This window comes from Protopterus annectens, chromosome 5.part0 (assembly GCF_019279795.1).
Source record: "Protopterus annectens isolate FY-2018-M chromosome 5.part0, PAN1.0, whole genome shotgun sequence".
In the NCBI taxonomy this organism is placed as follows: domain Eukaryota; kingdom Metazoa; phylum Chordata; order Ceratodontiformes; family Protopteridae; genus Protopterus; species Protopterus annectens.
The window spans coordinates 1,373,795,706-1,373,823,550 of NC_056735.1; the positions used below are offsets into that span (position 1 = coordinate 1,373,795,706).

At 44.7% G+C, this 27,845-nt stretch overlaps 1 protein-coding gene across 1 annotated transcript in view; it reads right to left on the reverse strand.

Annotated features, from left to right (window-relative positions):
* LOC122802374 (E3 ubiquitin-protein ligase TRIM69-like) overlaps positions 1–23,721 on the reverse strand; it is a 100,672-nt gene extending 76,951 nt beyond the window's left edge. Inside the window, exon 1 of the mRNA XM_044072005.1 lies at positions 23,559–23,721. Within this exon, the coding sequence (XP_043927940.1) occupies positions 23,559–23,721 (163 nt within the window). The remainder of the gene's footprint in view (positions 1–23,558) is intronic.
* Positions 23,722–27,845: the final 4,124 nt, after the last annotated feature.

Consider the following 27,845-nt stretch of genomic DNA (forward strand, 5'->3'; position numbering starts at 1 on the left):
TGTGAAACAAAGGTATGAGGAGAGGCCCATGTGGCTGCTGCACAAATAGTGTCTATTGGAAGTCTAGCCTGAAAAGCTGTAGATGTAGCTAGAGCTCTGGTAGAATGGGCTTTTGGCCTAGAAATCAACTCTTTGCCTCTGAGCTGATAAATGTAAGTAATCACAGAAGACAGCCATCTAGATAAAGTCACCTTGGAAACTGGAAGGCCTTTCCTGTTCTCTGCATAGGATAGAAACAGTTGATCAGATTTCCTAAAATGTTTAGTTTTGTCTAGATAATATCTGAGCTGGCGGTGAACATCAAGACAATGTAATTTTTGTTCCGCTCTATCAGAATAATTTTTGAAAAACACTGGAAGATCAATGGATTGATTTAGGTTAGTCTGCGATGCCACTTTGGGTAAGAAAGACGGATTAGTCCTTAGAGATACCCTGTCTTTGTGGAAAAGTAGGGAGGACGAATGCAGAGAGCATGAAGCTCAGATACTCTCCTGGCAGAAGTAATGGCGACTAGAAAGAGTGTCTTCCAAGAAAGAAATTTCAACGAACAGGCAGCCGCAGGTTCGAAAGGGGGGAGAATCAAGGATGTTAAAATTAAATTTAGATCCCACTGTGGTGGGGGGTCTCTAATCGGAGGTTTAAGTAAAAAGATACCTCGAAGGAATGCCTTGCAAAGTTTATGTGACATAATATTGTGGTCCAAAAGGCCTATATGAAAATTCGAAATGGCTGCCAGCTGAACTTTTACTGTGGAGGAAGAGGATCCTGAATGAAAAATCTCAGCTAGGAAGTCCAAGACCGAATGAATCGGAGCAGTATAGGGGTCTATGTTCCTAGCTTTTGCCCAGAAGGAGAAACGTTGCCATTTACTAGTGTAAATCCTTCTGGTAGAAGATTTTAGGGAAGCTACTATGATATCCCGGACGGAATTAGAAATCATAGGAAGCCTGGCTAAGGATGGAAGTGGAGCAACCAAGCAGTGAGGTTGAGAGAAGGTATGGATTGGTGCAGCTGCCCCGACTGGTGGGTCAGAAGATCTGGAACCGGGTCCAGATGCCATGGCTGTACCAAGAGATAACGATGTAGGAACGGAAACCATATCTGTCGAGGCCAATAAGGGGCAATGAGAATCAACTTGGCTCTCAAGGCGGTTGCTTTCTGAATTACTTGAGGTATCAGCGGAAAGGGGGGAAAGGCATAAAGAAGTCCCCGGGGCCAATCTTGGGTTAGAGCGTCTCTGGGGGGAGGGCCTGGAAGGGGGAAGAGAGAGAAGAAGTCTGGGCATTTGCTGTTTTGAGGTGTAGCAAAAAGGTTGCAGCAAGGAAGGCCCCACTCCTGAAAAATCTCTTCCGTCACTAATTGTTTGAGAGACCACTCATGAGGCATGAGAATAGCTCTGCTCAACCTGTCCGCTATGATGTTGGATTTCCTGGGGATATGCGTTGCTATCAGAAACCGCTGAGAAGAGATTGCCCATTGCCAAAGTCTGAGAGCCTCTCGACACAGTGGATAGGACATGGTTACGCAATGTTTGTTGATATACCACACTACGGACATATTGTCCGTTTGGACTGCAATAGTTCCCAGGGGAAGAGAGTCGTTGAGGGCTTGCAACGTTAAAAGCACTGCTCTCATCTCTAGGACATTTATGTGCAGATGGTATTCGTAAGGTTGCCAAGTGCCATGGACCATCCTGCCCTGATAATGCCCCCCCACCCGATCAGGGAGGCGTCCGATGTAACCGTGGCGACCGGGGCAGGAGGAACAAAGGGTCTGCCCTGATGGACTTGAGGGGATGACATCCACCAGGTCAGATGCCTTTTGCAAGTTGGAGTGATTATGATCCTGTGATGCATGGGTAGTTGTTGAAAGGACCATTGGGCGAATAGCATCCATTGTAGAAGACGCATGTAAAAACAGGCGAAGGGAAGAAGTGTTATGGCGGCCGCCATAAGACCCAATACTTTCAGAGCAAATCTGGCCTGAATTTTGTAGCTGAGAAGAATCACCTGGACGTGACTTTGAATGTCCAAGATCCTTTGGTCTGTTAACTTTGCTGAAAGTTGTACGGTGTCCAATTTTGCGCATATAAAAGTAATAGATTGACAAGGCGACAAGGCAGATTTTTCGAAATTTATAGAAATCCCTAGCCCTCTGCAAATGTGAATGGTGTAATCTCTGGCCTGGAGAAGTTGATGCCTGGTGGTGGCAGTGAGGAGCCAGTCGTCTAGATATGGAAACACCTGGAATCCTTGACGTTTCAGGTGAGCCGTAACCGCTGCCATACATTTGGTGAACACTCTGGGGGCTGGAGTGAGTCCAAAGGGCAGGGCCCTGAATTGGAAGTGACTGGTCCCCAGCCAAAAGCGGAGAAATCTTCTGGAGTGCCTGTGAATTTTTATGTGATAGTACGCATCCTGAAGATCTACCGAGCATATCCAATTGTCCTTGCCCAGAAAGGGTAGAATGGACTGAAGTGTGACCATCCGGAATCTTGTTTTCTTTACAAACTTGTTTAGTTTGCTCAGATCTAATATTGGTCTCCAGTCCCCTGTCTTTTTTGGAACTAAAAAGAACCTTGAGTAGATTCCGGATCCTATTTGGTCTGCTGGGACTGGCTGGATGGCTCTTTTTGCTAGCAGTCTTGATATCTCTGGTACTGCTAGTTCCCTTAGACCGGGTGGAACGTCTGGAAGGGTTCCCTTTTGCTGAATTGGGGTTTGAATAAAGGGAATTTTGTAACCCTCCGATATAATCGACTGTACCCATTTGTCTTGAGAAAGGGAAAGCCAGGCTATTGGGTACAGCGATAATCCTCCCCCGACTGTCTCCGAAGGTGGACAATCGGGCAACATCTCAGGGATGCTGGAAGGGTTTGTCAGAAAGAGGCTCTCTGCTACCCTGATTCTGCAGACCCCCTCTGCCCCTAGGGCGGCATCTGTTGTTGTTACCCCCTCTGCCTCTGGGGGTAAACTGACCTCGTGCATCAGGCGTGACTCCTTGAGATTTGTGGAACCACATTTTCCCTCCCTTCTGACCTTTTGGGTAAGGTCTTGAAGGGGTGGAGAAACGGACTCCTACGGCAGAAAGAGTCTTGCCATCTTGTTCGCATCTAGTCAAAGTGTCTTTCACTTGGGGTCCGAACAAGGTCGAACCATCAAAAGGGGAGTTTGTGAAGGACGCCTTGAAGGGGTCTGCAAAATTACAAAGCCGCATCCAGGACTGACGCCTTAAAGCCACTCCTGTGCCTGCGGCCCTACTCGCTCCATCGGCTGCATAAGAAATGAGCCGCATGGAGGAGTTAACGATGGAGTTAAGGATTCCTAGCTGTGAGCTAATCTTATCCTGAGACCCAGCAGCTGACGGATCCTGTAAAACTTCTCCCAACTCTTTAAGAACATCTCTTTGAAGGCGGGTGAAGTGACACAAGTAGTTCAGCGATCACATGGCAAAGGTCACTGAAGAAAAAATCTGCTTGCCGTACCTGTCCATAGTCCTAGAATCCTTGTTAGGAGGATGGACAGGTACTGAAGGATCAGCTAGTTCCTTCTTGGTGGCTGCAGCCACCACCATGGCATCAACCGGGACACCTTTTGTCAAATACTGTCTATCTGGTGGGGCTGTAATAAATTTAGAAGGCCTCCTAGGAATAGGTTCCACCGAATCCGGGGCCATCCACGCCTTCTGAGCCACTACATCCATAAGAGGGTCGAAAGGTGTAGACACCCAGGAGGTGGAGGGTCGAGATCCGAACGCCTCCAGGTATACTGACTCGTCCTCGGAAGGATTAAGGGAGGGCCAGTTCCCCCTCTACTTAAGGAGTTCAAGGATGTCTGAGAAAGAGACATCCTCAGAGGAGGACCTTGGGGATCCCTCCGACTCATCCAAGTCGGTATCAGATGTAATAGACTCGGGGGAGTCTAGATGTTTCCTCTTACATGTCCTCTTACGCGGAGGTTCACCTGACGGATCAGGAGAAGCCTCGGAAGAGGAGGATATTCTCAATGGGGAAACCTGAGGCGTTGGATCTCTGAGTCCAGGAGCAAGAGAGTGGGAAGAGATGTCAGCAGGCACTGTAGTGGGAGGAGCTGATGGAACTGACCGTTGACTACTCCCAGGGGCTAGTACACTCCTCATCACCTCGAAGGCTCCCCCATCAGAGAGACCAGAAGGTTCCCGCTCCAAAGAGATAGGAACTCCAGGCCTCACCGAGAGGGAAGGCTCCGAGGCAGATGTCGGGGCTGAGCTCAACGCTTGAAGCCCCGAGAGGGAGAACGGGGTCGGACAAGGGTCTGATGCCACTCGCCCCCTCGGAGCCGACGAGAGAGACCAGACGCCCGGATCCCTTCAATGAAGGCCTCAAGGAGGAAATCGGAGCAGAGGACGACTGAGCCGAAAGGGGTGGTATCGGCTCTGAAGCTACAACAGTCACGGCTCCGAGGAGCTCTGGCTCCGAGCTCTGTAAGAGAGTCGAAGGAGGAATGTTAGGTGGATGTGAAATAACTACTGTCTGTTGAGACGGGCTATGGAGCATTTGGGCCAATGCCTGAGACTTTAATAGTCTACTCACCACTCTCTCGAGGTCATGATCAGACAGCCTGGACGACTGAGAAGAACGGCTCAGATGGCTCCGCTCCGAGAGCAAGGGTGATCTCGGAGCCGAACGTATCGATTCCAATGAGGGGGATCGAGATCTGTTTTTAGAGATAGGTGGAGCCGAAGGAGCCGAGGATACGTCGGCTCCAGCTGGAGCCGACACTGAGTGTCCAGATCTAGCAGTATCGGCGCCGGATGGAGCCGATACTGTGACTTCTAGCATGGAAGGATCGGCTCCGGCCGGAGCCGATCTCGACACTAAAGAAGTTGAACCAGTAGCCGACGGCTTGGGACTTGGAGCTGAAGGCTTAACAGGTTTCGAGAGCTTCCCCGGAGCCGACTTAGTCGGGGAGCTCTCAGGCTTTAATAAGCCCCTCAATATTAACTTATTTCTGCGCTCCTGCAGGACTTTTGGGCTGAAGGCATGACAGATAGCACAAGAGTCCTGCAGGTGCAGAGGTCCCAGGCAGTAAACACAAGAAGTGTGACTGTCTGTCAGAGACATCTTCTGACAGCACGAGTCACACTTCTTGAAGCCTGAGACCTTTGTGTCCTTCGACATAGCTGTGTCGAGGGAACACAAGTTGACAGGAAAAAACACAAACACACACACACAAATAACACCCAGTCCAAAAATCTAAACTTGACAGGGATACAACACTCAAACAGACACAAAAATCCCTGAAAGGAAAAATTTTAGGAAAGGGAAAGGCCTAAGGCCTAACCTAGGGAAGGGGATAAATAACCCGAAAAAAAGGGAACACTAACGGGAATAGGGTTAAAATAAACGTTAAAGTTCACAAAACTATTAAGGTTATGAAAAATAAAAAGGGATGAGACTAAAAGTCTTATTATAAGAAAAACTTACCTAGAGCTGGTAAAAGAGGCACCTCATTAGCGAAGCGGCAAACGAGATCTGGGTAGTCTCCGCCTTGCATCATGGGATATAGGGTTGCCTCGAGCTGGTAAAATTAGCTCTCGAGCTTAGCAAGTGCTGAGTCGGAGCCGAGGATCAGCTCCAAATCCATCCAGCAAGAATGAAGGCGAGATTGACAACTTAACATTGGGGTCTTACAAATGGTCAACACAGAGGGTTTATCATTTCTCATTTCTGACATTTGTTTTCACTTCCTATGTATTCACTGTTCCCCTAGTCTTTTAGCTTGTTCTCATACAGTGCATTCTTACCTTTTTGTTAATTCTAGATATAAGCTTCCTTCACACCTAGTTAAGGCATACAATTGTCAGTGGCTGAGAGACAGTGGTTGATTCAATCAATTGTTTTAATCCAAGAATAATAAATCCAAAAATCAACACACAGAGCTGGGGCCAGAACAGCTATGTCAGCAAATAAGAAGTTATGTACCTACCATAACGTTCCATGTTAGTTGTCTTCTCTCGCCTTCTTTCTTGCTTGATGGGTTCGGAGCCGATCCTCGGCTCCGACTCGGCACTTGCTTTAGCTCGAGAACTCCTTTTACCAGCTCAAGGCAGCCCCATATCCCATGATGCAAGGCGGTAAGTACCCAGATCTCGTTTGTTGACAAAGGGCAATAACACCAAGCATAAAATACTTCCCAAAGGAAGAAGAAACTTACAGATGGAAAAAGGACCAGGTCTGAATGGTCTTTAGTATAATAGTTTCTTATACAAGGTCTGTCCAGGCCAGGGGGAAGGAGGGAGGGTCGCAAGAAAGAAGGCGAGAGAAGACAACTAACATGGAACGTTATGGTAGGTACATAACTTCTTAATGTTAAGTTGTCAATCTCGCCTTCATTCTTGCTTGATGGGACCGTCCCTAGCACCTCTATCCTGGGTGGCTCAATGGAACAAACTCTTGAGGACTGTAGAGCCAAAACTGGCTCTGTCCCTGGAGGCCAAGTCCAATTTGTAATGGGAAACAAAAGTGTGAGGAGTGGCCCAAGTGGCCGCGCACAAATAGTGTCCAAAGGAAGTCTAGCTTGAAAAGCTGTAGAAGTAGCGAAACTCCTAGTTGAATGTGCTTTAGCTTTTGAGCACAGCTGTTTTCCCCTGAGTATAAATTTCAGTGATGACCAAAGAAAGCCATCTGGACAAAGTCACTTTAGAAACAGGAAGGCCTTTTTTATTATCCGCATAGGAAACAAAAAGTTGATCAGATTTTCTAACTTTTTTTGTTCTGTCCAAATAATATCTAAGTTGACGGTGGACACCAAGATAATGTAGCTTTTGTTCAGCTCTATCTGAATAGTTAGGAAAAAATACAGGGAGATCAATGGATTGATTCAGATTGTTCTTTGAAGCGACTTTAGGTAAAAAGGATGGATTAGTTCTCAAAGATACTCTGTCTTTATGAAAATCAAATAGGGGGGTCGAACCGAAAGAGCATGAAGTTCAGACACCCTCCTGGCAGATGTAATAGCCACTAGGAATAAAGTTTTCCAAGAAAGATATTTCAGGGAACAAGAAACAGCTGGCTCAAGGGGAAGAATCAAGGATGTCAGCACTAAATTTAGATCCCACTGAGGAGGAGGATTCCTGATTGGAGGCTTTAGTAGGAAAATTCCTTTCAAGAAGGCCCTGCAGAGCCTATGGGACATAATATTATGATCTGCTATCCCGACATGAAAATTAGAAATAGCAGCCAATTGAACTCTGACTGTGGAAGAAGAGGAGCCTGCATGAAAAATCTCTGCTAAGAAGTCCAGAACTGCCTGAACAGGGGCAGTAAAAGGATCAATATTTTGGGCCTTAGCCCAATAAGAGAAACGTTTCCATTTGCTTGTGTAAATCCTCCTGGTAGAGGATTTTAGTGAAGTTACTATGATGTCTCTAACAGGGTTAGAGAACAAAGGAAGCCTGGCTAAGGAAGGAAGTGGAGCAACCATGCTGTGAGGTTGAGAGGGGATTGACCGGTGCAGCTGACCGGATTGGTGAATCAGTAGATCTGGCACTGGGTCCAGATGCCACGGCTGCACCAAAAGGTGATGATGGAGGAACGGAACCAAACTTGTTGAGGCCAGTAAGGGCAATGAGAATCAATTTGGCTCTCAAACGGTAGCTTTCTGGATCACCTGAGGGATCAGAGGAAATGGAGGGAAGGCATAAAGAAGTCCCTGGGGCCAATCCTGGGTCAGAGCGTCTCTGGGGGATGGCCTGATAGCGGAAGAGGCTGAAGAAGTCTGGACATTTGCTGTTTTGGGGAGTAGCAAAAGATCGCAACATGGACCCCATTCCAGAAAAATCTCTTCCGCTATAGATTGCTTGAGAGACCACTCGTGAGGCATGAGGATAGCTCTGCTCAATCTGTCCGCTATAATGTTGGTTTTCCCAGGGATATGCGTTGCTACCAGAAACCGATGAGAGGAGATCGCCCATTGCCAAAGTCTGAGCTTCTCGACACAAGGGGTAGGACTTGGTTCCGCCCTGTTTGTTGATATACCAAACTACAGACATGTTGTCTGTGTGGACTGCAATTGTCCCTACGGGAAGAAAGTCGTTGAGGGCTTGCAACGTTAAAAGCACTGCTCTCATCTCCAGGACATTTATGTGCAGATGGTACTCGAACGGTTGCCACGCCCCATGAACCATCCTGCCCTGATAATGACCCCCCCACCCGATCAGGGAGGCATCCGTGGTGACAGTGGCTATCGGGGACGGAGGTACAAAGCACCTGCCTTGGTGAACCTGAGACGATGTGATCCACCAAGCAAGATGTTCTTTGCATGTTTGTGTCACCAGAATCTGGTGACGCATTGGAAGTTGCTGGTATGACCACTGTGTGAACAGCATCCACTGAAGAAGGCGCATGTAGAATCGAGCCAGGGGAAGTGTAATGGCCGCAGCCATGAGACCTAATACCTTCAGAACCATTCTGGCCTGTATTTTCTTGCTGGCCAGAATGATCCTGACATGAGTCTGAATGTCTGAAACTCTTTGTTCTGTAAGGGTAGCTGACATCCTAACAGTGTTTAAGTTTGCGCCTATGAAGGTAATAGACTGGCAGGGCGATAAGGATGACTTTTCAAGTTGATTGAGATGCCCAAATGAGAACAAAGGCCTATTGTGTAATCCCTGGCTTGTATAAGCTGATGCCTGGTGGTGGCTGACAGGAGCCAGTCGTCGAGATACGGAAACACCTGGAATCCTTGACGCCTCAGGTGAGCCGTAACCACTGCCATGCATTTGGTGAACACTCTGGGGGCTGTAGTGAGACCAAAGGGCAGGGCTCTGAACTGGAAGTGACTGGACCCCAGCCGAAGCGGAGAAATCTCCTGGAGCGTCTGTGAATTTTGATGTGATAGTACGCATCCTGAAGATCTATTGAGCACATCCAGTTGTCCTTCTGTAAGAAGGGCAGAATTGACTGAAGAGTGACCATTCGGAATCTTGTCTTCTTGACAGACTTGTTGAGTCTGCTGAGATCCAATATTGGTCTCCAGTCTCCCGTCTTTTGGGGACCAAAAGAACCTTGAGTAGATTCCGGCTCTGAATGGTCTATTGTAACTGGCTGAATGGCTCTTTTGCAGTAGTTTTGCGATTTCTAACTCTGCAGTGTCCCTTAGACCGGGTGGTTCATCTGGTAGGGAATTTGAGGCGAAAGGACTTTCCTCGAAAGGAATTATGTAACCCTTGGATATGATCGACTGTACCCATCTGTCTTGAGAGAGGGAATGCCAGGCTTCTGGGTACAGTGATAATCTTCCCCCGACTGCCTCCAAGGAGGGACAGCCGGGCAACACCTCAGGGATGCTGAAAGGGCTTGTCAGAGAGAGGCTCCCTGTTTCCCTGGTTCTTCGGACCCCTCTGCCTCTAGAGCGGCGTCTGTTATTGTTACCCCCTCTGCCTCTAGGGGTAAACTGACCACGTGAATCCGGCGTGACTCCTTGGGATTTACGGAACCACATCTTCCCGCCCTTCTGTCCTTTGGGATAAGGCCTAGAAGGGGTGGAAAACGGACTCCAACAGCAGAAAGAGTCTTGCCGTCCTGCTCGCACCTGGTCAAGGTTTCCTTCACCTGAGGGCCAAACAAAGCTGACCCATCAAAGGGAGAATTTGTGAAGGACGCCTTAAAGGGATCCAAAAATCACATAGCCGCATCCAGGCGTGGCGCTTAAGAGCCACACCTGTGCCTGCGGCTCTACTCGCTCCATCCGCAGCATAAGATATTAGCCGCATGGAGGAGTTAACAATGGAATTGAGGGTTCCTAGCTGCGAAGCAATCTTATCTTGAGCTCCTGCAGCTGTAGGATCCTGAACTACTTCTCCCAGCTCCTTCAGGATATCCCTTTGGAGTCTGGTGAAGTGACATAGGTAATTCAGCTTAACGCATAGCAAAGGTTGCTGAGGAAAACATCCGCTTACCGTACCTATCCATGGTCCTAGAGTCCTTATTAGGAGGATGGACGGGCACAGAAGGATCTGCAAGTTCCTTTTTGGTGGCCGCAGCCACCACCATGGCATCAGCGGGACACCCTTGGTAAGGAATTGTTTGTCACTGGGGCCAGTGATAAATTTAGAAGGCCTCCTAGGGACTGGCTCTACAGAGTCAGGAGCTGCCCACGCCTTCGTGCAATAACCTGCATAAGGGGTCGAAGGCGGAAACACCCAGGAGGTGGAGGGTCGAGATCCAAACGCCTCTAGGTATACTGACTCATCCTCAGAGGGATTGTTGGTGGGCCAGTTTCCCCTCTGTTTCAGAAGTTCTAGGATGTCTGAGAAGGAGACATCCTCAGAGGGGATCTAGGGGATCCCTCTGACTCATCAAAGTCAGTATCCAAGTGACAGACTCGGGAGTCTACATGCTTCCTCTTACAAGTCCTTCTTCCTAGGAGGATCTCCCGAAACATCAGGAGAATCCTCGGAAGAGGGGAAATTCCCAATGGGGAAACCTGAGGCGGAGGATCTCTGGGTCCTGTAGCAAGAGAAGTGGCAGAGATGTCAACAGGTACTATAGAGGGAGGAGCTACGGGAACAGACTGCTGACTGATACCAGTGGCCAGTACACTCTTCATCACCTCGAATGCTCCCCCCCAGACAGGTCCGAGAGAACCCGCTCAAGAGCTAGGAACTCCAGGGACCACTGAAAGGGAAGTCTCCGAGGCAGATGTCGGAGCCGAGCTCACCAAGGCCGAGGCTCCAAGGGGAAGAGCGGGTTCGGACAAGGGTCCGATGCCACTCACCCCTCGGAGGAGACCATGGAAGCCCGACCACCGAATCCTCTAAGGAAGGTCTCAAGAGGAGATAAGAGTAGAGGCTGAAGGAACAGAAGGGGTATCCGTCCTCCAGCCGTAGCAGTAACCATGCCCGAAGACTCCAACTCCAAGCTCTGGGATAGAGTTGAAGGAGGAACTGTAACGCGCTGTGGACCAACAGTCGACTGATGTGACGGAGTATGTAACAGTTGGGCCAGTACCTGTGACTTGAGTAATCTACTGACCACTCTCTAGGTCATGATCTGACAACCTGGATGACCTTGAAGATCGGGTCCGATGGCTCCGTTCGATAGAAGAGGTGAAGCCGGGCCGAAAGTATCGGCTCCAAGGAAGGAGACCTCGACCTCTTCCTGGAATGAGCCATCGGAGCCGATACAATAGATCCTGTCGGAGCCGACTTCTCGGAGCCGACAGGAAGTTCGATGTATCGGCTCCAGCCGGAGCCGATACAGCCACCAGTAACGGTGTCGGAGCCGAACGGAGCCGACCCCAATGCCTGTGCCACATGGGTGTCGGAACCGATCGGAGCCGACATCGAAGTGGACAATACAGATTCGGCACCGATAGCCATCGGTGCCGAAAGCTTTGTCAAGCCAGAATCGGCTCCAGCCGGAGGCGATCTCGACTCAATGCAGTCGGAGCCGAGGCCGCAGGCTTAGATACAGAAGCTTGGGCCTTGGCAGGTTTTGTTGATTTTGGTGGAGCCGACTTAGCCGGAGAGCCCTCCGGCTTAAGAAGGCCCCTAAGAATCAACTTATTACTCTCCTGCAGGACTCTCTGGTTGAAGGAGTGACAAATAGCACAGGAGTCCTGCAGGTGAAGAGGGCCCAGACAATACAGGCAAGAAGTGTGACCGTCTGTCAGAGACATCTTCTGACAGCACGAGTCACACTTCTTAAAACCTGAGACCCTCTCCTTTGACATGGTGCCGAAAAACACAACACACACACACACCAGTCAAAATTAACTTAAACAAAATACCAAGAGGTATTCTATAAAAAACCAACACACACACCCTAACAGGGGGGGGATGGGATAGGGAAAAATTGACTAACAAAAAATTAAAGGAGACAGGGAATTTCTGTCAGAAAGGGTAGAAAAATAAACTTAAACTATCAATAAAAGAGTTTTAGACTAAAAAGGGGCTTAAATATCACAAATGTGAACAACTTACCAGGAGCTGGTAAAAAGAAGACCTCCCAAGCGAAGCGGCAAACGAGATCTGGGTACTTACCGCCTTGCATCATGGGATATGGGGCTGCCTCGAGCTGGTAAAAGGAGTTCTCGAGCTAAAGCAAGTGCCGAGTCGGAGCCGAGGATCGGCTCCGAACCCATCAAGCAAGAATGAAGGCGAGAATGACAACTTAACATCAGTCTTTATTTAATACACGGTTAGTGCTTTCATCTGGTATAATTCACCAGATTTTGATGAAGTCTGGTGAATTATACCAGATGAAAGCGCTAACCGTGTATTAAATAAAGACTGTTTGCTGACATATCTGTTCTGGTCCCAAGTCTGTGTGCTGATTTTTGGATTTATTAGTCTGGTTTTCGTTTCTTTAATCCAAGAATAAACACAGTCATGAGTTTTATACTGTCTTCTGAACACTAACTTGTGCTTGCTCTTATTTACCATATTTGTTACTATATTCTCTTTTACTGTATATATTTTCATTCGCAGAACTGTCACGTGTATAAAACTGATATAGCCTACAATTTAAACAGTGGGATCCTGTTTCACTGTAAATACTTCTCTTTACAATTGTTTTATAAGTTTTGTTTTTATCCGAGTGACGAGTCACGGCTGAAAAGGGTCTGTCATCCAGTTCACATGGTTACCAAACTGTAATAAATAAATTACCTCATTAGTGATTTACTGTGACACATTACAAATAGTGCTGTTGTTGTACCTATGTGGCCTTCTGCCTGAAACTAATAAAATAAGTATGTCCCACACCCAGAATAAAGATTTTACATGCATACCTGCACTGTCAGTCATGCTGTGCATGTCTTTAGTCAGTAGTAGATGCTGTGATTCTCACCACCTCCCTCATCTCAAAATGAATCCAGACAGCACTCTCAAATTTTAGTCACTGACTTAACCGAAAATGCCTACTTTTGAATTTGAAAACAAAAATGAAACTGTGCTATTTAGAACATTCCAAAAGGCTCAACAGATTCTCTAGTTGGAGTATCATATTTAACTATAAAGCTGTAGCTAATAGCATTCAGAAATACAAATGTCTATATGTCTGGTTAGACTCTTCTCTTAACTTTCAGCATCACATCCAAGTAAGTAAAATATGATTCTTGACTAAAAATGTTACACTTCTTCTCTTCCCAATAGGAGTGCTTTAGGCAAAGGTCCCTTTCTCCCATAAATGGAAAACACTATCCCCTTATAACCCTCTGGTCCAGAACAGAACACCACTACAATACCTTGCTAAAGCCAAAGATTGCACATCCCACAAAGAATGACCATCCTGCTAAGTTAAATTATCAATATGGAATCCTTATCATTCTTTGCCAAGCACCTCACAGAAAGGCAAGCATCATACACCTTTAGCTCCCTTTCCATATCCACCCCAATATCTTTACCCAGATATCAAACTAAAGCAGAAAGAACAGACCGTCTCCATCATGAGTCTCAAAAACAGGAAATCAATAGCTGAACAAACAAATGGTCTCTTTCCTTCCCCACTTTTAAGAAAGAACTAAAAGCATATCTCTGGAAACAAGGAAAATGTAAATGCTTCAAATGTAAAGCCACATTGCATTAATATACTAAGTTGATCAACTAAGACAACAACCTCCAACTTAGTAAGAGGCCAAACACGTAGATTTTGCTATGAATTCTATTGATATAGTGTTGTACAAATCTTTATTAAATGCCAGTCCTACTATGCTATATAGTCTTCAATAATGTACTTTGCTCCTTTCATATACAATGCCACGTGTAATCCGCCTCACAATTTGTGTATATTCTTATTTCTTTGTATGAATTTCTAATTTATTGTGTAAATATACACCGTGTCTGAACCTGAAAAAGGTCCATGTAGTCCAGTGTTCTGCATCAGTTAGCAAACTGATAAGATTCATCACGAGTGAGCATTTGTTTTCAGACAGATCTTCCTGTTTCTGTGAAACGTGCTGTTCTTGGGCAATGAGTCCTGAGTTGAAGCTATTGTAGGCCATGCAGCCATCATAGAGGCTCTCATATTCATTTAGCACTGTAACAATGCCCATTATGACTGGACCTCATCATGAGAGTGGGAGTTCTGTTGTTGAATAACATAACAGTGCTTACATTATGGAGGTTGGGTGTGAGCCAGATGTGAACTGAAAATGAGCTACAAATACCTGGCGATAGTTTTGTGCCATCAGACAGCTATGACAGTCAGGGTGTGTCTGTTAATACCCTTGCCCAACAAAGAGAACATCCAGAGATAGATATGATACTGTTGAATTCACCACTGTCCTGGAAGTTATGGCTTCTAAGTGAAAATATAGTAGAGACATGACTTAGCATATACTCTGAATATAACTGCTGACCATTGGATAGATTCATGTTTGGTCAGCATGTGTGTGACCGTGTCCACACTTAAGGAAGGCTGTCATATGTGTGCTGGAGAGTAAGATATTGAGTACCTTAATGGAGGGGTGAATCACACAGCACATTTCAAATGCACCACCCTCTCACATCTTTAGTGCCTACTTCTGGGTATGAATTCCCCTAAATGTAGTCTTGGTCTCATGCCATCTTCCCAGTTGGATGCGAGTACATTATGCTTACTGAGACAGAGACTTTGGTCATTGCTGTCAGGGAATTGCAGGTTATGAACTACCTTGTTCCATAGCCTCAACAGATGAATACCATTGCTGTATTTGCTGAAAGAAATGTACAGCTTGTGGAAGAACTGACAAGAGTTAGGAGGATATTGTTCATACTCATTCAGGAAACAGCTAAAGACACTTGCCACATATTGGATATGTCATATGATCTTGCTAATATTGCTAGCCACATGGCTAAATCTGAGCATGACATGCCCACCCTTTCTCTGAATGTGGGAGCTATGGTGCGCTGCTCAAGACAGATTCAGATAAATGTGCTCTTCTGACAACATTCACATGTGCTCATGATAGTGCTGTCTCCATATCTGTACTTCTGAATGATATGTATGCACACGCCTATATAAGATCAGGCAGGATTAACCCTGAAAATTAGGAACCATGGTCACAACATGTTTCCCATTAATTGTCATAGTTTGTGTATGTCTAATGTGTCAGGTTTGCTCAAAAAATCCCAAGATAGTGTGAACTGCTTGCCATGTTGTGTCTGCTACACCTTACATGGCAACACTATTTTACTAAGGGAATGTGCTGTGCTGTATTCTTCCCACTTCACCTACATAACTCTCTTACTGCTACATGTACTAACATGCAGATGATTACATGATCACTATTTATTATTGCAGTGCATGTGTTATTTTTTTGGTGTACTCATTTTGTAGTGTCTGATGTGGCATTTTAGTCAAGCCAAAGCAATGGGTAATATGGTTTGAATGCCATGCTACCTGGGAGGTACAGGGCCTGGAGCATCATTTTATTGTGGCCCTGACCACAGAGTGCATCAATGTTATAGTCTTGTATTACATATGTATAATATACTGACATACAAATGTGTGTGCTTTGTGAGCTGTGCAGGTCCTGTCTCCCTCAAGTATGTGCAGTGCTCAGCTAGTATACATTGTTAAAAGTGATCCACTATATTGGCCTTGCTGAAATAATGGTCACTGAAGTCTGACTTAACTTATCATTTGATGTGCACCTGGCTTAACAGCATCACCTCACTGTGTCAATGTGCTGTGGTCTGTTCCATTCACTTAGAAGACATTTAGCCAGCTACAGCATATGCATCTTTGGTGGTTAGGCACATAACCGTTCCCATGCTCAGTGCCCTGAGCAATACTGCTAGCTATGCACGATTAATGTTCTGCTTCTGTATGCATGTTATGACAAATGTTCTGTGTTGTTCACGCACAGAAACTGGTAAGTCTGACTGCATTTATTGTCTGGGCTAAAGCTAACCTTGCACCATTGTTTTTCTTTTTGCATGTTACTAAGTTGATGGCCTTTGGCCATATGTCCATTACTAAAATACATCACTGCTGGGGATGCCACCATTGGTATGAGATATGATATGGCTGGCATTTGTTCATTACTGTTAGCTTCTTCTGCACTCTGTTTAACCATGGTACTTGGTCAGGATCCCCATCCCCATAGTTGCCCTATGCAGCACGATTGAAAAAGCTAAAACTGTTCTCTGTTGCATACTGCCTTCTCAGAGGTGATATCTGTCTAACGTACAGAGCCATGTCCAACCCAGAATTGTTAAACATGCTCCATCTTAGCAAAACTAAATCTACTCGAGCTACACGCTCTAGGGATATAAACCTCAACACAATAATGAATAGAACATGCTGGAGGGATAGATTCCCTTCACAGAGACTTCCCTTACTATGGAACAGGGTCCCGATCTACATAAGACAGAGCCTCTCACTATCACTGTTCAAGAGGAACCTTGATGAGTGGATGGGTAACATAAAGTTCACACTGGGGATCACACCAACAGCACTACTAGATAGGGGCCAAGGGTACTAGCTGCTAGTCAAGGGTCTAGGGAACTACTAAAGGGGAGGTGAATACCGCACAATGTGGCTGGGCTAATATATGCCTTCGGGCAGATAGCCCAGTACCAACCTATGAACCTATGAACCTACTCATCTCTGCCTCCTAGATCAGTTCATGGCTGAAAGAAAGGTCTGCTTACCTGTTTAGTGATATACGATGACCAAAGGTGCTAATGCTCATTTGCTAATGCCATTACTTTCTGTCTATAAATGTTCCTCATTCCTTTTCTTTCTTCCCTGATGTAGTATGCATTCTGCATATTAATTTAGCCACCAGGTTTTAGACCATCCCTACTGTGTCTTTCAAGTAGCTCCTAATCCTTTCAAAACCTTCTTCTTTATCACCCTGTGTTACAACAGCACACTGTCACTATAAAAGTTAACTTTTTCTTCAACCCCTTTTGCAGTAGCTCTTAGAAAGACACTGAAATTGGCTGCCCACAATATTGAATCATGTGGTACTAAAGTTGCCACCCTTTTTCAGACCGGGATCCATTTCTTCTCATTCCCTGCAACCTTAGGCTTAGTTAATGATTTACCCATGCAAACACTAAGTCATTCTAGTTTGTGCACTATTTATATCCATGTTGCATGTTTTGCTGAAGTCTAAGTAGGGCTTCTCCACAGCACCTACTACCCAAATGTACTAGTTATGGGGTGAAAGAATTGCGTTAGATTATGACTGAAATAACTTCATGCTATGAATCCAAGTTTCATTGGGATAGTCATATGCCACGAGTTTCCTTCTATAAAATAAGTCCCTGAACATTTCCTACAGTGTAAGCTACTGTCAGTCAATATCACACTAGAAAAATTACTCTTTTTCTCTCATTTCCTTTCTCTCTAGCCTTTGAATCTATACTGTATACTAACACACATACATGCACGAGTGTGTGTGTGTATACGTATGTAAATTAACCCATCAGATCCTTTCTCACCATCTTTAAAACAGTATGGGTGTATAACTTAATAAAAATAATGGCCCACACTTTTCATGTCCCTTACCTTATACACACTAACTGCCTCGTGCAGGAACACAAAACTGTGTCTGGAATGGCTGGGAACACAGAGGACACAGATAAAGGCCTCATCTTCCTGGCAGAACAGCTCCAGTCTCTGTTTGTGCTCCCCACAGCACTGCTCACTTCTCCCATTTGTAGAAGACAGATTCTGTATATTGTCTTTCTCCCTGCAGCCTGTTTCCTGCCTTGTGTGACCCACTTTCAGTTTTTTTGATCTTTGCATGGTATGAGCCAGCAGTCAGTTCACTGTGCAATCCTTAGTAGGAATTTCCTGAATACATTAAGGGCAGAATGATGTTGTTGTTTTTTTATCAAATCCTGTTAAAACAGTTTGTAAAACTAGAATCCAAAATTGGTGGGTTTCAGGTCATACAAACTGCTGTGTTTCTGCTACCGTGACAATAACACTCACTTTACTTTCATTTTCAGAGTAGAGGAAGTAGAATGTGCGGAATTTATGGAGAAGTGACTGCCTCCATTTAAAGAGACAACACACAAAGCTCTTCTTTTATAGGTTCATAGTTTCATACTAGGCTATCTGCCCTAGGGCATTTATAAGCCTAGCCAGAGTGTGTTTGGCTTTCACCACCCATTTTAAATGAATTTTGCTATGCCCTTTTTCGAGGTTAGTATACTGTGCCTCTGTCTAACAGTAGAAAACAGTGTTTTCTAAATTAAACACTCGTCATTTTAAGTGGCATCTTTTATCGGATATTCCAGTCTACAAATTCCAAGCAAACTTTTCTTCAGAATTCAGCAAACAGAAATTATTTTTTAAGGAAATTCAAATATATGAGCACAGATAAAACTGACTGCATCCTTGTGTTGCACTTATTGTGTATTTCCCTTCTCTGTAACACACACCACTTTCTACTTTTCCTCACACACACCCTCACAGGACTAATTTATTTCCACTTGTATGACAGAAATCCTGTTTGTTTGTACTGAATAAAATGCAATATAATATTAATCACTATGGGCTATATTTGAAAACTGTGTGTAACAGCTTAGACCTCTCAACTGTCTCTGATTTTCAGGGACGTCCCTGATTTTGAGTTAAATTGTAGCTCTGTCCCTCTTAATCTCTCTTAACACTGGTACCCTTTGGACAAAAGGTGGTGAGTTATACTTAATAAATAATGACAATAATTAAGAACTAAACACTTATTTTACTTCAGGAAATGTATATTAATTCATATTCTCCAATAATGTTAATGCCTCAAGTTAATAGAACTAATATTTTAAAAGTGTCCCTGATTGTCCCTGCTTTTTTCTGAATTTGTCCCTGATTCCTTTGAGATTTGTCCCTGATTGGCTGCAGTTGGAAAACAATAGTATGGTCTGTTGCTTTATGACAATGGGATTCAGAACAAGGGCATGGCACACATGAATAACTAAATCAGGGGTTCATAACTAAGTTCTGAAGCATGCAGTGTGTTATTGCAAGTAAAGTGAGGATTTACAGACATATTGTGATTTATGGTACCATCTATCAATTTTCGGCTGGAGTGTCATCTGTGCGGAGTCTGCATGCCCTCCCCGTGGTCGAGTGAACTTTAAAGACATGCAGGTAGGTGCATGTGTGAGTGGGTGTGCCTTCTTTGAAGGTTGGGTGCTGGGCTGGCAACTCGACACCGTAAAAATTCACTGCCAATCATTAGCAGACCAGAGTTCTGCTGTGGCGACCCCTAACTGGGAAAAGCAGAAAGATTTTTTTTTACAACTACAGAGGAGACCAGAAAACAGCACATGAAGAGGTGTATACAAAATGATCATATAATCCCGTGCAAGTGAAGGAATGCAGTTTAATGTGCCCATAATGTGATGCAAATATATATCTGAAGTGAGGTTCATAGGTAATTTTTGGGTTAATGACCCACAGTACCTTTTTAAGCATAGCCATGGTTCCCAAAGGTGAGCATCAAACCTTGTAGCTTGTGTTTGTAAGATAAACACCTTAACCATTGCGCCAACCCACACCAAAATAACAACTCTGGCAAACAGATGTATTTCATAGGTAGAGATCACAGAAGGCGCATAATAAGTTGCATGTCGCTGTGAAAACAAAACAGCTTGTAGGAATTTGCAAAGTTGCAACTAGCAAAGACAGTGGTAGCAGCCAGAGCCTACATGCAAAAACAGCAGTGACTTTCTATAAGCTTCAGTATGTCACTATCAGGAGTGCAATGTGACAGCAGGTAGTGGAAATGTCAATGACAGCAGCAGTATATGACCTACTGCAAATTAAATGACCAGCAGCTGCAGATCATTCTGATATGGACAACAATATTATGTGAGCATTGACTGACATTTATCACTCAAAAACAAGATCTGGAGGAATGTGTGCATTTTCTATGTCATTGAGCACTATATGTAGATCTTGCCATACTAGCTACAGGAATCTTTTAGAGACAAACAAGGGGCACACTGGGCCTACCAGGGGTGTTGGCCTACAGAGTAATCATTTCATCACTAAATAATATACTTCCACATGTTAATGAGGTTATCTGTTTTCTCAACACACCATAGGAAAGAGCCTCCCAAGACCACCACCATGCATGTCTTCTATGACATTGCCTACCTCCCCAAAGCACTGGGTAGTATGCACTGGACATGTCACACAAAAGGCCCCACTTGATGATGATGTGCACAACAGTATATGAGTAAGGTAGACTATCATTTTGTCAGCTACCAGATAGTGTGCAATGTACAAATGGGATAAGCATTGTGTCTGCACAGCATATAGGCAGTGCTCATGTTTCCCAGTTCTGGCATATGAATCATCTACACTCCCACTTCATGCACAGTGAAATTCCACTGGGCCAACTACTTGGTCTGTATAGGCAGTAAGTAGTCTGACATATATACAGCCAAAGACAGTATGTACATGTGTCACCCTCCTGTATGTTCCTACTGCTTTTCATATCTCATATAGGACCCACACAGCATGGCCAAACTGCAGTATAACACCAGCTGCACACAAATATGAATGTAAAGGGTGCATGTTTTGCCTGCTATCAGGCCAGTTCTATTGTATATATCTGTATATCTGGAAGGGGCAGGGCACTGAATTATGTTCCCACAACAACCTCTAAGATGTCCATAGGATGCTTTATGCTAATAATATAATTACAAAAAAACATGTAGGCCAGTCAAATGTCACAGTAGACTCTGCTTTCACTACAGCAGCCCTGTAAGAGCCATCACATCAATATCATCCAGTAATGACAGTGAGGCCAAGAGACTAAAATTAGCAGCTATACCACAAGTAGACAGCCACAGGCTGGGAAAACCTAGTCCAGCTTATGGGCCCTGAGAGATACACAGTGATGGGGCAGCATCATACAGAACAGATGTGATGCATGCAGAGTTATTTAAAGGCTATGTTGTGCAGTGCATGGTCATGTCACACTGTGCATTACAAATCTCCACATAAAACCACACAGACGGGAGAATGGAGTGTATTGCAGTCACCATCATTTGTACAGGTGCCAAGCAACACATGGCTTCCAACACAGCCTGGGTGGAGCATGTGACCTGAGGTAGAGGCTGGGGTCTTGTGGTATAGGGTTGTCAGTTTTATAGACAATGCCACCTGTGACTGGGAGTAGGAACCATGATGTGGGGTTACTACACTGGCTTAAAGTGGTAGGACTAGAGGCCATCCATTACAGGGATGTTACTCTACTGTAGAAATGGAAAATACATGGAGTCTGATGCAAATATATCTGCCCATGGAAGCTGGTGGTCATCACTGCCCATGAAATGGGTTGTGGATTATGATACTCTTAGACTCACAAATGTGGATTGTGCACCTTGTGATGTCCTTCCAATGTGACAGTCCCATGTATAGGCCCACCTAAAACCACAGACAGCAGTAGTGGATAGGTCAGTGATGGTGGACTTGCTATCATCTACATGAAGGTGGTACTGCATGTGTGCCATTATACCCCTTAGTCTACCTAGCATGGGAACATCTATGGACTACATGGCCTCACCAAGGCATTGCTAGTGCTGAGTGATGGTCTCACAGAAACTATACAATGACAATGTCAGCATGGAATGCAGTATACTGTGTCTGTATGATAGCTCTGCATATGTGGTGATTGAGCCCCAATGCTGCCTGCATATTAGGAGCTGCTTGTGACATGTCATGGCATCAGGATCCTCTGCTTCACTGCCATACTGTGGGTATACCATATCATATCATATGAAGTGCACTCATACACTGATGTAGACATGGGGCATGCTAGGCTGCCATACTGTGGGTATAGCCACATCATATACAGTGCCCTCCTATGCTGCTGAGGGGCATGTCAGGCTGGCATACTGTGGGTATACCACACCATATGCAGTGCCCTTCTATGCTGCTGTAGATACAAGGCATGCTAAGCTGCCATACTGTGGGTATACCACATCATATGCAGTGCACTCCTATGCTGCTGTAGACACAGGGCATATTAGGCTGACACACTGTGGGTATACCAACATCATATGTAGTGCACTCCTATCCTGCTGTAGACATAGGGCATGCTAGGCTGCCATACTGTGAGTATACCACATCATATGCAGTGTCCTACTATGCTGCTGTAGACACGAGGCATGTTAGACTGTCATACTGTGGGTATACCACATCTTATGCAGTGCACTCCTATGCTGCTGTAGACACAGGGAATGCTTGATTGTCATACTGCATGTATACCACATCACCTGCAGTGCCATCCTATGCTGCTGTAGACATAGGGCATGTTAGACTGCCATACTGTGGGTATACCACATCATAGGCAGTGTACTCATATGCTGCTGTACACGTGGGGCATGTTAGGCAGGCATACTGTGGGTATACCACATCATATGCAGAGGCCTCCTATGCTGATGTAGACATAGAACATGTGAGACTGCCATGCTGTGAGGATACTGCATCATATGCAGTGCACTACTATACTGCTGTAGACACAGGTCATGCTCGGCTGCCATACTGTGAGTATACTACATCAAATGCAGTGCACTCCTATGCTGATGTAGACACAGGATATGCTAGGTTGCCATAGTGTGGGTATAGCACATCGTATGTAGTGCACTGCTATGCTACTGTAGACACAGGGCATGGGAGGCTACCATGCAATGGCTATACCACATCATATGTAGTGACCTCCTATGCTGCTGTAGACACAGGGCATGCTAAGCTGCTCTGCAGTGGGTATACTGCATCATACACAGTACAGTCCTATGCTGCTGTAGACAGAGCATGCTAGGCTGCCATACTGTGGGTATACCACATCATATGCAGTGCACTCTTATGCTGCTGTGGAAATAGAGCATGCTAGGCTGTTATACTATGTGTATGCCACATCATATGTAGTGCACTCCTATGCTGCTGTAGACATGGGGCATACGTGGCTGGCATACTGTGGGTATACCACATCATATGCAGTGCCCTCTTATGCTTCTGTAGACACAGGGTATGTTACACTGCCATACTTTGGGTATACCACATCATAAGCAGTGCCCTCCTATGCTGCTGTAGACATGGGGCATGCTAGGCTGCCATACTGTGGGTATACCACATCATTTGTAGTGCCCTCCTGTGCTGCTACAGACAAAGTGCAACAGTGAGGCTGTGCTCAGTCATGGGAAGCCCCCTGTTGAGTATGATGAATGATCATGCTGTACCACCTCATGCTTGAGTGTGGGTGTGACTGCACCTTCACCTTGTACAATGGGGGAGGATCACCCAGGAGGGAGACATACAGTGCCAGCATATCACCTGGCTATAACTGTATCTGTATTTAAGCATCATCATCAAACTCCACGTAGGTGTTGACATCAGCATGCTGTCTTACCCTAGCCTATTCATGTGGCAGTGTAGCAGTGATCCTGCTTGTGAACATACAATACACAGTGCAAGATTGAACAAAGTGAAACTGAATACTCGTGCTAAGTGTGAGGCCATGTGAGGCCATGTGGTGTGCATGAAAATTGTGGTCAAAAAAATGCAGACATTGAACAGATATATGTCTCTTCTGCATTCTTCTGTGCCTGAACAGCTGACATACCTATAGGAAACATATACAGTATCAGTTGTAGCCTTCCCACACTTAGTATGTGCACTGCTGCTTCATACACTTCATTGTGGTTACTATTGTGTTGCATCTCCCTCTGAGACACATGAGAGTTGGTCACTTCTGTAACCTGTGCCCATTCTTCTATATGATGCATGTGCCATTATCTCCATTCAGAGACAACAGGAGCCTCTTCTCATCTTTTAGCCTTGCAGTGGGAGGTGGCCTGTAGTAGCTGACATCTCTGCCAGTATCCTGCATGCTTTTGGGCAAGCCCACCTTACCATGTGAGCAACATGCCTCTAACACTGCTGTGTTGTGTAGTTCTATCCATCCACAGCACTGATGTTATGAATGACTGTCTCCCAAACATGGGTCCAGTGAGGCTGGTGGCTGTAGATCATTCTGTGTATTGTAAGTATTATGTACAATATCAGCCACTGTATTAGGCAGCACATGTGTATAAAAAGTCTCTAACCACATGCTGACAGTCAGTTGTGCATGATGGCTGTGTGGAGAGTGGATGTGTGTGTGCTTGTAGCTAGTGAAGTACAGTTAAATTAGATGTTCAAACTAAAGCTTACTATGTCTGTGTTTAATAAACATCTTGAACCCAATACCCAGCCTCTGTGTTTATATGAAAATGCATGGGACGTGCAACACTTCTCTGCAACAGATGCTGCCCTTAGAGTCTTAATGCCTGTAGAAGGATGTTGTTCTCAGCTTGCTGAAGTCATCCAGACTCTGTCTTCTGCCTCACTAGAGGACTAGAAGATACCTGTGAAAACAAGAGACATAGCTGAATGCCACTGACTACTGGGGACAACAAACTAAGTTGGCATAGATATACACAATGTAGGTTTGGAAATGGTAGGAACACAGGAGGTGTGACAGACATGCTACTGATAAATGATACTCCAATGATACCTCAGACCAGTGGGAGGGTTAGGCAGGTCCATATGTACAGCTGGGATCACTGCCACAAAGGAGCACACAGGAATGAATAGGTGTAGGGCAGCCTTTACAGGTAGCATTACTACTGAGCACCTAGGAGTCACATGTGACATTGGATTGCTCAATTTTTATATCAGGGTTGCATATGTAAAGGCACAGGTGTTTCCATAGCTTGCATAACAGCACCTCTGTGTAGGACAAACAGGATAGTATAGACATAAGCATTCCTGACATTATGTATATATATATATATATATATATATATATATATATATATACAGCTACATAGATTATTTATGCTTCATATATTCAGTTACAACTTGCATAAAGCAACAGTACATATCAGCATATTCAGTATATTTACTTGTACTGTTTTCCAGGGGTAAGAGCTCACACATACAACAAACTGGAGAAACAAGCCCGACCGCAGTACTGAACACTGTGTACATCTTATAGGTAGTCTATTGTTTAAATGATGTTTCTCTGCTGCCAGAAACTTGTTTCAAGCTGATTGGTTGCTACTTTTCTGTTGTGTGGTTTGGCATCTAAAATGGTGTCACATTCATTAAAGCTGCACATATATCATGCATCATGCATTTAAATGAGGCTAGATTACTCAGATATCAGTGAATTGATATATTTTAGTGACATCCATGGGTAACATGAAATATAAAGACATTTCACTGCATGTCCCTAGAAGGTCATGCATGTCTATTCGTGCAGAATCTTGTAGAGGTACACATTGCATTTCAGAGCAGAAGTAAGGTTTGATGCTCATGATACAGAAATCATATTTCCAGTGTGAATCACAAGCTGCCATTTTGTTCCTTGTGGAAGTGCAACCAATTTTGCAGGAAGTTCATATCAGTGTCTGCCAGTGCTACTGTCCCATAGAGAGAACCTGTCTACTGTGCAAAGGAAAGCAAAATCATGTTCTTTGTCCTACACAGACAGTTCAGTAAGTGGCTGGGACCCTGTGTCAGTCCCTTTAGAAAGATTGCAGCTGGTTTGACATGGTCAAGGTCTTTACTATGTATCTCTCAACTTGCAGACTTTGAAATAGATACAACGGCTCCTGAAAAGTATGTATATCCAGCAAAAAGTGTGGACACCTAATTAGCATAAAATTTGAAAACCAAATAGCACATACATTTCCCCATTTCCAGTAGTATTGTGAGATAGTGCAAGCAAAAAAATTGAGAGTGGCATAAATGATGCAAAAATATAAGCATAGCATGAAAGGCAATATAAAATCTGTTGATTTTAATGAATAATATCACAACAATCTATATCACAGAGTAATCTGTGTTTACTTCTGAAAAAGGGAGATGCAACATGAGGGTCCTCCTTCTTTAATATTGGTGCCACCAGTATATTGGTCATGTAGTCTGGTTTCCTGTGCACTAAATAGTTTCAAAATCATGTGTGATGGTGAGGGAAATTCAGAAAATCATGTGAAGGGAAATCAAGACTGAAAATGGGGGCATATCTCCAAAAATACATACATCACAGAGAGGTAAATCAAGACTAAAAATAGGTATGTACCTCCAAAATAAGTACAGTTCAGAGCTCCGCTTTACTGACAGTACTGGGATCTGTTGGACTGCTATGTAGTGCAAACACCAGTATAATGACCTGACACACCATCACAGTAAAAATCTCCAGTGTTGGAAAGCAATGGTTAGGCAGGGTCTTGAATGGTAGGCATCACCCGAGGAAGTTTCTGTCAAAGTGTGACATTCCTCCCTTTGACAATTTTTGAGAAATTTACCGTACTGTTCTAGCTTGCTTAGCATTGTTATTAGATAACTTGTAGAAGCTCTGCATACAGAAAAGAAGCTCCCCAGTTTTTACAAGACGTACACTACATCACGCTGAGTGAATGCAATCCTTTTGTTATGTAAACTGACATTTCTTTCCCAATTTGTCATTCTTGGCACTTATACTATGTGAGAAAATCTCTGTATTGTATTGGTCTGTGCAACACAACTCTTTCAAGCCTGTTAGAAATGCTATGTACAACAGAGACCTCCAATTCATATTAGACTGAGTCTTAATGCAAAGTAAAGAAATAGAAGTTCTGTACTTACCATAACTTGACATCTGTGTTATCTGATTTCATTATTCCTCACAAATGGGTCTTCAGATCTGACATCAGATCCAACCAGCACTAGTCCCAGAGCAAGATCTAAGGCTCAAGCTCCTCCCTCTCTCACAATCCCTCACTACAGGACTCTCCTCAGATCAAGTTTGTTCATAGGTTCATAGGTTCATAGGTTCATAGGTTCATACTAGGCTATCTGCCCTAGGGCATTTATAAGCCTAGCCAGAATGTGTTTGGCTTTCGCCACCCATTTTAAATTTATTTTGCTGTGCCCTTTTTCGAGGTTAGTATACTGTGCCTCTGTCTAACAGTGACACAGAAGTGATACCCGGGGTAAACCTATGATCTCCCATCCACTCATCAAGATTCCTCTTGAAGAGAGTCAATGAGGGACTCTGCCTAACCTGGACTGGGATTTTATTCCAGAGTGAAGGGAGCCTCTGGGTTATGAATCTGTCCCTCCAGCATGTCCTATTTATACTTATACTTATATTTATACTTCTTCCGTACTTAATGGATTACCATCTATGTGGTAATTTGTGGGCACTTTGTTTTTGCCGAAGGGGATGACTATACACTTTTTGGCGTTTAGCTTGAGGCCATGGCTCTGGCACCAGTTGTCTGTTTCTATGAGGCCCTTTTGTAGAATGTTTGTGTCGGCTGGAGAGTGATTATGGCACCCAGTTTGCAGTCATCTGCGAACTTGGTCAGCCACAGTCCTTCCGTGTTGGCCTGTACCTCCGAGAAATATATACCTAACAAGAGAGGTCCCAGGACTGAGCCTTGTGGGAAGCCACTTGTAACTGGTTTGGAGTATGACATGGCTCCAGCACTTCTAACCATGTGGGTTCTGTCCTTGAGCCAGTTTGCAACCCATCTAGTGACATAGGGGTTTATGTTTAAGCTGGTGAGCTTATCTATAATGCCTAAGTGGGTATTGTATCGAAGGCTTTTGCGAGGTCCAGGTAGGCTGTGTTGACCACCTTCCCCTCGTCAATGGCATTAGTGACTGTTTCAAAGAAATCAACAAGGTTTAAGAGGCAGGATCTGCCCTTAAAGCCGAACTGGGTAGGATCCAGTGTCTGTAGGTCCCCAATATCTTTATGAGGTCCATGATGATCCTTTCCATAGCTTTGCAGACCAAGCTAGTCAGGCTTATGGGGCAATAGTTTCCAGGATCCTTTGAGGCACCACCTTTGTGGAGAGGGACCACAGTTGCTGTA